This window comes from Acomys russatus, chromosome 12, assembly GCF_903995435.1.
Source record: "Acomys russatus chromosome 12, mAcoRus1.1, whole genome shotgun sequence".
Taxonomy (NCBI): Eukaryota; Metazoa; Chordata; class Mammalia; order Rodentia; family Muridae; genus Acomys; species Acomys russatus.
Window position 1 is genome coordinate 44,535,715 of NC_067148.1, and position 12,112 is coordinate 44,547,826.

General features: G+C 47.8%; 1 protein-coding gene across 2 annotated transcripts in view; it reads right to left on the bottom strand.

The window, feature by feature from the left end:
- Positions 1-12,112, bottom strand: part of Thap4 (THAP domain containing 4) — a 47,715-nt gene that overhangs the window by 17,420 nt on the left and 18,183 nt on the right. The window contains exons 1-2 of one of the 2 annotated variants that reach the window (XM_051154392.1): positions 11,005-11,137; positions 2,951-3,110 (exon numbers count right to left, since the gene is read on the bottom strand). In XM_051154392.1, coding sequence (XP_051010349.1) covers positions 2,951-3,110; positions 11,005-11,008 — 164 coding nt within the window. In that variant the 5' untranslated portion in view covers positions 11,009-11,137. Of the gene's footprint in view, positions 1-2,950; positions 3,111-11,004; positions 11,138-12,112 lie in introns of those variants that run through there. The other variant, XM_051154391.1, reaches the window with a different exon arrangement.

The following is a 12,112-nucleotide window of genomic DNA, read 5'->3' on the forward strand; positions in this document are numbered from 1 at the left end:
AAGCAGCCAGGGTGAGACTAAGATGACAGGTAATGGGCCACGTGGCTGAGAAGTAGGTCAGGCCAGCACAGTCGGGTTAGAATAGCTCAGTAGGAGCTGGAGAGATGGCTCAGAGGTTAAGAGCACTGTCTGTTCTTCCAAAGGTCCTGAGTTCAATTCCCAGTAACCACATGGTGGCTCACAACCATCTATAATGTGATCTGGTGCCCTCTTCTGGTGTATGGGCAGAATACTGTATAAATAAATAATAAATAAATATTTAGAATAGCTCAGTATCTGCCCAGCTACAGTGCCTGAAACTTTGAATAATATATGAGTCTCTGTGTCATTATTTGGAAGGTAGGGCAGGCACAGAAAAGTCTTGACTTTTATACACTGGAGATGGTACCAACTCTGAGAAGTGGTCCAGAGTTGTATAAAAAAGCAGGCTGAGCAAGCCATAAGGAACAAACCAGGAAGCAGTGTTCCTCCATGGCCTCTGCTTCAGTTCTTGCTTCCAAGTTCCTGCCTTGACTTTCCTCCGTGATGGAGTGTGACATTTCCTCTCCACTTTACTTTTGGTTGTATGTTTTATCACAGCAACAGACACCATAACTTAGAACTACCCTCTTCCTTTGTGAGCTGTCTTGCTGAGTAGTCCAGGCTGACTAGAAACTCATGACTAGCCTGCCTTAGCCCAGAATCACATGATCTGTTTTAAAATATCATCTTGTCAGGTGTGGTAACACATGACTTTAATCACTGCACTCTGGAGGAAGGGTTTAAGGCAAGCCTGGTCTCATAGAGAGCTCAAGGACATCCAGGGCTAGATAGAGAGACCCTGTGTCAAAACAACCAACCAACCCCCCGCCAAACCCTCAACAAACAAACCAGCACAAAATAACCATCTTATCCCCTTCTATGTTTTATTTACAAAATGAAGCAAATGTGTTTGCTATATATGGTGGCACATGCCTGTGACACTAGCACTCTGCTAACAGGGGCAAGAGGACAGTGAGTTTGAGGCCAATCTAGAATACAAAGTGACTTTTACACCAGTTTGGGCTGTTTAGTGATACTCTGTGTCAAACACAACAAAACAAATAAAAACAATAACAACAACAAAACAAATACAGGCTGAGTATCTCCAGTCAGAAGACTCAAGCCCCAAATGAAGGCTGGAGACAGGGCTCAGAGGGTAAGAGCACTTGCTCCTCTTGCAAGAGGACCCTAGTTGGTTTCCTAGCATCCACACGGCGGCTCCCAGCTATCTGTAACTTCAGCAGCAGGGGATCCAATACACACACTGTGGCCTCTGCAGAAACCAGGTACACATGTGGTGCACAGACACATACAGATCTTCATACATATTGAGAGAAAGAGAGAAGGGGGGGAGTGGGAGGGAGAGGGGGGGAGACAGAGAAATCTTCAAATCACAAATGTCCCAGGCAAGGTGGCACATGCCCTTAATCCTAGCACTTAGGAGGCACAGGCAAGCAGATCTCTGGGACTCTGAGGTCAGCCTGGTCTACATAGCAAGTTAGTTCTAGTACAACCATAGCTGTATAGAAAGAATCTGTCTTAACCGCCTGCCTCCCAAAGACCCCAAACCCACAAGAAATCAAAAGCTGAAACGATATCATGTCAGTATTCAAACAGTTTTGGACTTCAGAGTTTTGGTTTGGGTTTGAGACTTAGAGCTGCCCCAGAGTAGCTAGTGCCTAAGTTAAGATCCCCATGGGAACATATGACTCTGGGCTAGAGAGCTGCCTCAGCGGGTAAGAGCACATGCTGTTCTTGCACAGACTCCCAGCACCCACACCAGGAGCTCCCAACTGACTGAACTACTGCTTCAGGGAGCTGACACCCCTCTGACCTCCTTGGGCTCATACACAGACACACATCCACACACATAAGAGCATCTTTAAAACTCTCTGAATGTGAAATGCTTCTGCAAGTATTTTAGGTAAGAGAAACTCAATGGGCAGTAGGATTTAAGAATATAGATTAAAAAAAAAAAAGAATATAGATTTCGTAGCTGGGCGTGGTGGCGCATGCCTTTAATCCCAGCATTCAGGAGGTAGAGCCAGGCGGATTGCTGTGAGTTTGAGGCCATCCTGGTCCACAAAGCTAGTCCAGGACAGCCAGGGCTATACAGAGAAACCCTGTCTCGAAAAAACCAGTAAGGGGGGAAAAAAAGGGAAAAAAATGTTTTATTACACTTATTTGTTTGTAGGGGTCAGTGAATGACTTGGAAGAGTCATTTCTCTTTCCACCATGTGGGTCCTGGAGACTGAACTCAGGTCTTCAGGCTTGTTGGCAAGTGCCATTTCCCACGGAGCCTGCTGCCAGCTCCTAGTTAAGATTCTTAACTCAGAACTGCATAGTAAAGAATGAAGCAGAAATAGAATTTTGCTTTTCTATTTTATTTTATTTTTTTACGTGAGGTGCTAAGGAGTAAATCCAGGGCTTGTACATACCACAAAACCACTCTACCATTCATATACGCCCCTACCTATTTAAACTTGCTAAGCACATATATTACTTCTGTAATTACCTTTCAGGCACCCTTAAGGGCAACACTATTTCCTATTGAGAACCATGCTACTTGCTTGAAGCCTCACCTGGCGCAGGGCAAAAGAAAAGAAAGCCACGTGCTCTTATTTCAGCACCCTCAGGGACTGGTTTCCACACAGGTTAGACTGTCACTAGCGATTTAATTAAACACACTTTTCTGCCTGGTCCAACTAGCTTGTAAACGTGTGGTCTGCTTAGCACCTTGAAGAAGGTCACAGAAAGTGAAGCGCCATTTTCACCAACCCTGTGCCTCAGCTGCCAGGTTCTGGGAAAAAGAGAGAGCTTTTCTGAAGTAAATCTAAAGTTGCTTTTGCACCTTCCTGCCTGGCATGTCTTTGATCAGCCTGGAGTTATCTGAAGACCTAGACAGCCCATGAATCAGGTGGGGACTTACGAGAAGTTGAGCATAGGCTGGCCCACATGGGATATGTGCACCTCCTCCAGGTACTGGAAGGGCTGCAGGGTCGGAAAGGTACCAACTCCCGGTGGGTCTGACAGCCAGGTACCCAGCATCCAGGACAGCGGCTCCACCACTGGGTTCATCTTAGGAGGCTCTGAAAACGAAAGGACGGGACAGTAAATGATTTGCTTCCTTCACGGTTTTGCCAGGCTTTGGGTGGAGACCCACATGCTGCCGGTATGTGCTTTCACCAGAAGAGTCACATCACCCTCTAATGCTGTGGTGAGATCCTCCCTGGAACTGTGCAGTGCCCCGGCAGTGAGTAGCATGAAAGGAAGGCAGAGAGCAGCCTCCTCCAGCCCCTGTGTCTGGGACTGGAATGTAGTCTGGAACACGGTGGGCCACAGAATCAGATGTGAAAAGCAGCAGGGCTGGGGAAGGAGGCCCGGCTGGAACCAGAGGCTGACAGCTTCCGAGAGTTTTACTCTCCTATTTTCAGCTGTGCTGTCTTCCTATCCACAGCAAAGCTCCACTGTCTCCTTTACTAGGTGTGAGGGCTGCACACTGGCTGGAACTCTGAGGACCCGGAAGCAGGGCTGCACGACAGCAGGGAAGCTGATCTGTGAGGACAGCGGCTCAGTGATGCTCAGAAGGTGCTTTCTGTGGCTGAGGCACGTGGCCCAAGATCACTACCGCTGTCACCCCAACTCTGCAGGCTGATGCCCACATGTGGCCAGGACACTCCTGGTACCTTTCTATGACTTGACTCTGAGTTTGGAAAGCTCATCAGCGCAGGTGGGATTCTTCATCTACCGACTGACACATGCTAGACCAGAGGGCAACAACTCCAGCTGTGTAGGGCTGGCTAGGTCAGCTGTGTAGGGCTGGCTAGGTCAGCCTTGGGAACGACTTGAGCTTCGATACCGCACAGCTCCTCCAAATTCAAAGAGTTGGAAAGAATATCCAGAAAGAGGGAAGACCCTCACAGGGACCCACGTGTAGTGAGAATTCTGCAATTTTGGCTTCTTTAAAAACACAGAAATAAGAGCCGGGCATGGTGGCACACGCCATTAATCCCAGCACTCGGGAGGCAGAGGCAGAGGCAGGCGGATCGCTGTGAGTTCGAGGCCAGCCTGGTCTACAAAGTGAGTCCAGGATGGCTAAGGCTACACAGCCAAGGCTACACAGAGAAACCCTGTCTCGAAAAAACCAAACCAAACCAACCAAACAACAACAACAACAACAACAACACACACACACACACACACACACACCACCACCACCACCACCACCAACACACACACACACACACACACACACACACACACACACACACACACACACACACACACAGAGAGAGAAATAGGCCAGGCATGATGGTGCATGCCTTTAATCCCAGCACCCTGGAGGCAGAGGCAGGTGGATCATTGTGAGCTCGGGGCCAGCCTGGTCTACAAAGCGAGTGCAGGACAGCTAATGCTACACAGAGAAACCTCCTCTCAACACAAAACAAAACAACAATAATAATAAATAAATAAACCCCAAACACAGAAATACAAGAACATGTTTTCCTTTTAATCCAGGTGTGGAATATGGGGCTGCTTTGCAGCAGCTGACTATGATTTGTCTCCTGTTCTGGTGGAGGCGTGATTTTGCCAGCTACAGATAGTTTCTGCGATTGTGTGGCGGTTGGAATTTTGGGGACTTTTCAGAGGGTATATAAATGCTAGGGCCCAGAGAGGCAGGGCAGGTTGTTGGCTGCTGTCGGTCATGGCTTGTTAAGTAGTCATGAGCAAAGAAGAAACAAGAATAAATTAGATCTCCTAATGGTGATGCTAAGAGTTGCCCCAAAGAGCTCGTTGTCTCTGATCGACACTGCCCCCTTCCCAACCCATTAATTTATTTAGGAATCTAAATAAAAGGAAATTTAGGGATTTCCTTTCCTCTCTATTCTTTTTCCTCTCATATCTAGTGTTAGGTTGAAGGGGTGGAGAAGGGTGGAAGAGAGAAGACCCCACAAAGCAATGAAAAGCCGGCTACACCCACAGGTAGAGAAGACGGCTTATAGGAGTCAGCTGTCTCCTACCATGTGGGTTCCAGGAATTGAACTCCAGGAATTGGCAGCAAGTGCTTTTACCCACTGAGCCATCTGGACAGTCCTTAAAAATGTTTTTATTGGGCTGGAGAAATGGCCTAGCTGTTAAGAGCACTTATTGCTCTAGTGGGGACCGAGGCCACCCGTAATTCCAGTTCCAGGAGATCTGATGTTATCTCCTGTCCTCTTCCGGCACCAAGCATACCCTTGGTGTACCCACATACATGCAGGTAAAGCATTTTCACATAAAATAAAATATATACATGTAATACAAAATTTTAACTTATAATTTTATTTACATATGTATTTGCATGTTTATGTGAGTGTAGCAGGTCTAATTCTGGACCTCTTCACAGGATAACAGGCAGACTACACTCATGTCTGCCCTACACTTAGGGTGCTGAGTGAACCTCTACACCTCAGCTGAAGCCTCTACCCCAGGGGACAGGGGTCAGCTGGAAAACACTCCAGTGGGGCTTATGAACTCAAGCTGTTCCAAGACAGGGCACAAAGGACTCAATCAGCTGAGCAGGACAGGGCAGTCTGCTGCCTCACTCAATGTCATGATCTCCTAGATCACCTGAGCCCTTGGGTGTGGGATGATACCAGTGCCTGGCTTTGCAGAAGTCAGATGACCCTGGCAGCACCCAACCCATAGGGACCGTGTATGGAGAAAGGCATGTGCCTCAGAGTATCTCTGTGGGAAGCCATGATGGACAGGTGGCATGTATATTGTCAGCTGAGGAAACACCAGTTCTCCCTTATAGCTCTTTGCATACATTTCCTAAAAAGCACACATGAAAGCTAATCCTGTTAGCATGTGTGCCTATAAGCACGCATGTGCCTTTGATGCATGGTTAGCATGTCTAGCTTCTGAGTATGTGTGCCCTATGAGCACCTGTGCCTGGCTGTTAGCAGTCTCTTTTCCATTCTCTTCCCCTTTTATTTTGTTCCCCTGTTACAAGCCTGCAGGCAAGCTAAGGATGATCTATGCCTGCCCCCTAGGGTGGGAGGCTTGCAACAACAAGCAGAGCAGTCTCATGACAAGGCACACTCAGGACAGGTGGAGGTGCCCATGGAAACACCTCGGGCTTCCTCAAGAGGCAGCTAGAGCTAGAATCAAGGCTTGCACTAAATAAAGTTCATGACCCACACCTGGCTCTAATGACGCACTTCATTAAAAGGAAGTCTCAATAAGTATTACAATCTTTAGACCCTGATGCCTCTTGCCAGAATCCACTTTGCCCGTTCCAATGTCCAGTGTCCTCTGCACCCCTCACCTTTGCCTGGAATTATCCTTATTTTAGGGTCACTCATCTCGCCCTCCTGTGGTGGGGTTCTTAGGCCTGAGCCATTACTGGGTGGCACGTTCCTCCAGCAGAAACAAGCTCGGGCACCCTTTCTGTCTTCACACTGTTTTCCAGGTAGTGAGAGCAAGGAAGGATGGTCCTCAAATGTCAGGTGAGAGACATAAGCCAGGAGGGGAGCAAGAGAAAGAAGAGAAAAATAAGGCAGGGAGAGACTGGCCCTGCTCTTGCTTCCCTCCAATCCGCCTGAGGATCTTTCTGGGATGCAGAAATTAAAATAAGGGCGCTCAATCTGGAGCACGACAAGCCGAGGTTGATCTCTAGAACCCGCAGAGTAGAAGAGCACTGACTCTCTCGAGTGGGTGTTGGACTTGAACTTAGGTCCTCTGGAGAGCAGTAAGCACTTCTAACCACCGAGTCACCTCGTCACCCCTGAGTTGTTTTCTGAGTCAGGTCTCACTGTGTGACTGAGGCTGACCACAGATCACCCTGCTCAGCTTCCAGAGTGTCTGGGTGATGACACTCTCGGATGAGCTACCAAGCCTGGGTACGATACCCATAAATCCTGAGCAGGACCTCTGCAAGACCTCTCCCCATAAATACCAAAGACGAAAAGGTGAGAAATGAGTGAACTTAACCTGGGGACGCTAAAAGGTAACGCAAATACCCAGAGCAGGCTCATAGATTAGCATTTGAACTCCTGGTCCCCAGTTGGTGGCACTGCTGTCTGAGGTTTAGGAAGTATGGCCTTGCTGGACGAAGTGTGCGACAGGGGCCACACTGAGAGTTAACGCAAAAGGCCACCTTCCTGTATGCTCTGCTTTGTGCTTACAGTTAAGAACTGAGATCTAAACTGGGCATGGTGCCGCACGCCTTTAATCCCAGCACTCGGGAGGCAGAGGCAGGTGGATTGCTGTGAGTTCCAGGCCAGCCTGGTCTATAAAGCAAGTCCAGGACGGCCAAGGCTGTCATCTTTCGAAAAGAATGCGAGGTCTGTTTCCTGTTTCGGCCACTGTGCCTGCCACGAAGGACTCTTATCCCTCTGGAACCATAAGCCCAAATACATTTTGCTTGTTTGTTTTTACAAGACAGAGTTTCTCTGTGTAGCCGTGGCTGTCCTGGACTCATTTTGTAGACCAGGGTGTCCTCGAACTCACAGAGATCCACCTTCCTCTGCCTCCCTAAATGCTGGGATTACAGGAGTGCGCCAACGCACCTGGCTCCAAATAATTTTTTTCTTCTATAAGTTGCTGTGGTCATGGTTTGTCATAGCAGTGGAAAAATAGCTAATAGACCAAGTAGCAAGCGAAGTCAAAATGAAGACATGGAAGCCCAGGCGGACAGAGCAGAGCTCCTTTGTGGGTGGCGTGCTGGTGCTTCCCAGCACAGGTGTGGGCAGTGCACTCAAGACCCTGGATTCGAAACTCAACACTGCAAAAAAGACAAACAACCCCAGCCTCAAAGTCCAAACTAGAGGACACAACAACATAGATTTTTTTTTTAAATTAAAAATTTTAAAAGGTGAGCATGGAGCAGGACCTAGCAATAGCTCTACCCCCAAGGACAGGCCCAACAGAAATGAGGTACCCACCAGAGTCAGACCTAAGTATCTGTAGCAGTATTGTTCATCACAGCCACAAGCAGATCTCTCATCCAATGCCTGCTGAGTGAGACACAACACAGCATGTCCAGATGATGAACATTACTCAATCATAAAGGCAAACTAGCTTCCAACTGTACCACAACACAGTAGGTGTTATTAGGTATTGCCTGATTCAACTCTTGTGAAATGTCGGGGTTCCCATTACACAGAGGGAAAGCAAGTCAGCATTTCTCCATGGCAGAAGACACAGGCCCAACTGACAAGACCACAAGGAAAGCACATGGGTGGTAAGTATCTTGTCGCTGGCCTCAGCTTCCAGTACCCTATGCTTGCTGCAGACCTGAGGTGGCAAACTGTGTAGCACTAGAGTGGTGGCTGGCCCAGACACACCCATAGGCTTCCCAAAGCTCAGCGCAGAAAAGTAGTTTCCAGTCTCCCAGAGCTTTAAAACCCTGGCCACTTGGTGAGCAGACAGTATTTTGGATGATGATGACAAATAATGTAATTATTAAAACTAGTTTTACTAGGTTCCTTTTACCTTCTTAAAGTGGTTGTTAAGACTAAGTTAGGTGCTGGCGAGATGGCAGGACAACGGCTGCCATGCTGGGACACGGAGCCACTGCTGTAAAATTGCTAACTTTAGTATTTCAATAAATCCAGAAAAACTGTGGGGATATAGCAATCCACTTTCTAAAGACTTGTTCAAATTTAAACAACTGATGGTTTGAGTCATGTATTTTTGCCCTGGCTGCTTGGTCTACTAGTTAGTCATAGCATTTTTGGGTGTGGTGTCCTAAAGTCCCCCAGGTGTCAGGGGCTGGTATCTTTAGGTGCTCCACCTATCTATACGACTGTACTCTCCCTACTTTCTCCCTCTTTTATCCTTCCCTCTTCTGGGTAAGGACTGAAAAGGCCCTGAGTTCTCTGCACCAATCTGTATCGCCCTCAGCTCTATCCCGGAATAGGGTTCATGCTGTTTAGCGTCCTCCTGGGAACAGGTTCCAGGAAGCAATTAACACTGAGGAGGTATCCCACCAAGGAAGTATTCAGTTACGAGCTCAACAAAGAGCAAGGGAACCAAACAGCAGAGCCTGACATGAAATACCTGTGAGAGCTAAGTGGACACGGGACAGCACATACTAACCCAGGGCAGGAAATGGGCTTCTGCAAAGCCTGGTCAGAGTGGACCAAGCCCTCAGAGCCCGAAGAAGGGTTCTATGTAGAAGCAGGGTTGATCCTTTGAGTGTCTGTGTACCCTTTCCCAATACTACATGGAGGGGCTGGAGAGATGGCTCAGAGTTCAACGCCTATTCTTACTACTCTCCCAGAGGACCTAGGTTGGATTCCAGCACTCTCATGGAAGTTCAGATCTGTCTGTAATTCCAGTCCCAGGAGATCTGATGCTCTTTTTTTGGACTCTGCAGGCTCTGTATGCCTGTGTCACACACACATACATGTAGGCACAACACCCATAACACAAAAATTAAAAACTAGGTTGAGAGACTCACAGACAGCAGGAGCCCAGAGAGGAGGCAGCCGTGGAGAGACTGGAAATGTTGAACATTCTATAAAGGAATGGGCATCAGGAGAGAAAAGGGAGCACGGATGTGAGGGAGGCTGAGGGGCTGCACGGCTAACACTGGGTAATGGAGAGCAAGGCTACCAGGCTGCGCGCTGCCTGGCATTTGGGCCTATGGGTCTGAGGTAGGGCCTAGCTATGCCTGCTGGGGGGGGGGGGGAACAAGTGTAGGTTGCATTATGCCCTTTGTATCCTTCCAATGACACTGTAGTTTGTTCCGTCTGTGCTGAGGGGTATCAAGCATGGCCAGATTCAGTAGGGGACTTGTCTATTAGGAGCTTTGGGGTCCTGGACAGGGCAATAATTAGAGAGGGACGATGCAACACTGCAAGATGCAAATTTGGGGCTGGCAGAACAGAACACAATTATTAGAACCAGGAGAGGGCAAGGAACTGGATGCCATGTGGTAAAGAAAGTCAAGGGGTCCCAAGATAGGACAGGGAGGACACATGCGCAGGAGGGCAGAGTAAAGACGTGTAGGCCACAGGGCAGAAATGCACAGTAGCCCCAGGCTGGCTAGCATCTCCAGGGAGTGGCCTGCTCACCAAATAGGCACCACTGGCATGCGTTGGGCATACCTGAAAAGAAGGTAGAAAAGACTGCTGAGTGTTACAGCTTGCTGCCTATGGGAATCAGTGTGACATGGGAAAATGCACTCAGGCTATGGAAGCCACTTTATAAACAGGAGTTTGTCAGGCCTTTCTGGAGGAAGAACTACAAACCTCCAGGCACCACCAATCCTATGGCACGCAAGGTTCATGAGTTGGTCTCTGACACCTGGCAAGTAAAGGAAACACAGGACTATGAGATTCTCTGATAAAGAGAAGGAAATACATGAATGGAAGCAAAGGGCATACCATTGTGTCTACACGTCAGGATGCTCAGTGCCAACGTTCATAGCCCACGAGCGCAGTGTACAAGAGTCTGTGAAAAGGAGCATCTATGCACTGAGCCCTGGCTCCGCCCCCTGCTGCCCTCCCTTAAAGGAATTCCATTTGGATGAGTGACAGCAGATGGGCACTGAGCAATCAGTGCTTCCACCCTGGCAGTAAACCTGGACTACGCTGGTGGGCTGGCTCCCTCTCTGCTTGTCCACTACCCTAGAACGCCTGCCTGCTCTCCTTGCTTTCACTGTGTGATAGCAAGTGAAGACAACCAAACCATTCTACAGCACAGCCAGCCAGTATGGAGCCCACATGTGTTGAAATCTACCAAACTGTAACCTCAAGAACTTTGTTTACTGTATATAAATTCAACTTCGTTAGAAAAATAACAACAAAACAAAAAAGGATAAGAATCTAGCCTATTTGTAGCTTTCAACCTCTTAAAAAAAAAAAAAACTAGATAGGCCTTTCTATGAATTTTCTTTTGATTTAATTTTCCTTTTTATTAAGATCTTAAACTACAAAAATAAAAATTTAAATTTTCTACAATAAGTGGCCTAAACATTGAAAGCAAGCTTACCCATCCCTAAGTTTTCTGAACTCCAACACACTCCGTCAAGGTTCCTCAAGGTTATTTTCTGCCAATGGACGGGAACTGTGTGCACCTGGCTGTAAAGGCATTGCAGGAAATGAATGCCAATCCAAAGAGAGCATTCTGGGAATTGTAGTCTATTATAAAAGACTGCGTCTCAGAAGAATGTGGACAACAAAGACAGCCTGGGAGATCACAGAATTTATCGCTAAAGGGGCTTTGCAAACTGAGCTGCATCTGAGTCAGGATCAGGCCAGAGAGTTAACTGTGCCATCCAGATTAGGAGTGTGAATTCTACCCTCTGTTGTTTCTATAAAATGGAACTGAGGGAACCAGCTCACTAAGTCAGGAAGCACAGCAGGGCAGAGCTGTTTCTTCAGGAGCATTTGACAGGATCTTAGGCTCAACAAACTTTTCTGTCTTCAAGAATGCTGTCTGCTTAGCTTAGCTTGAAACATGGGGGTTTTCAGTTGGCAAATGGACCCTGGGGCCTGGTGACAGGACATGGGTACGTACACTTTCTGGGACCTGGGGACAAAATTCTTCTTGTTCTTACCCTCACATCACTGCTTTGTTGACAATGACAGTGTTTCCTGCTGTGGCGAGTAGAGAAAATGACACTAATTACACAGCGCTGCAAAGTTAAAAACTACCACCACCACGAGCCCCAGCAGAAGCTGGCTGCTCAGCGGCACTGAGGGGGCACGGAGTGGCAGGGCTGGCAGGAGTAGCAGGGCTGGCAGGGTTGGCAGGGGTAGTAGGGGTGGCAAAGGTGGCAAGACTAGCAGGGCTGGCAGGGTTGGCAGGGTCTAGGACCCACGAGCACCAGGATGACAGCACTGTCCAAATGCTCACTCGCAGTGGAGAGGGGCATACACAGAAACAGGAAAACTAGAGAAGATGAGTGGGAATAGAACAAACACTCCAGCAGATTTCAACAAAACATAGAAAACAGGCTCTAATATTATTCTCTGCCAAGATTAGCTTTGATTATTTAGTTAATCCACTGAGAACTGTTAGAATGACAGACACTGATTTTTTTTTTCCTTTCTATCTTTGATAACTGAAGTTATCTGGGAAGAACCACCTCAATGTG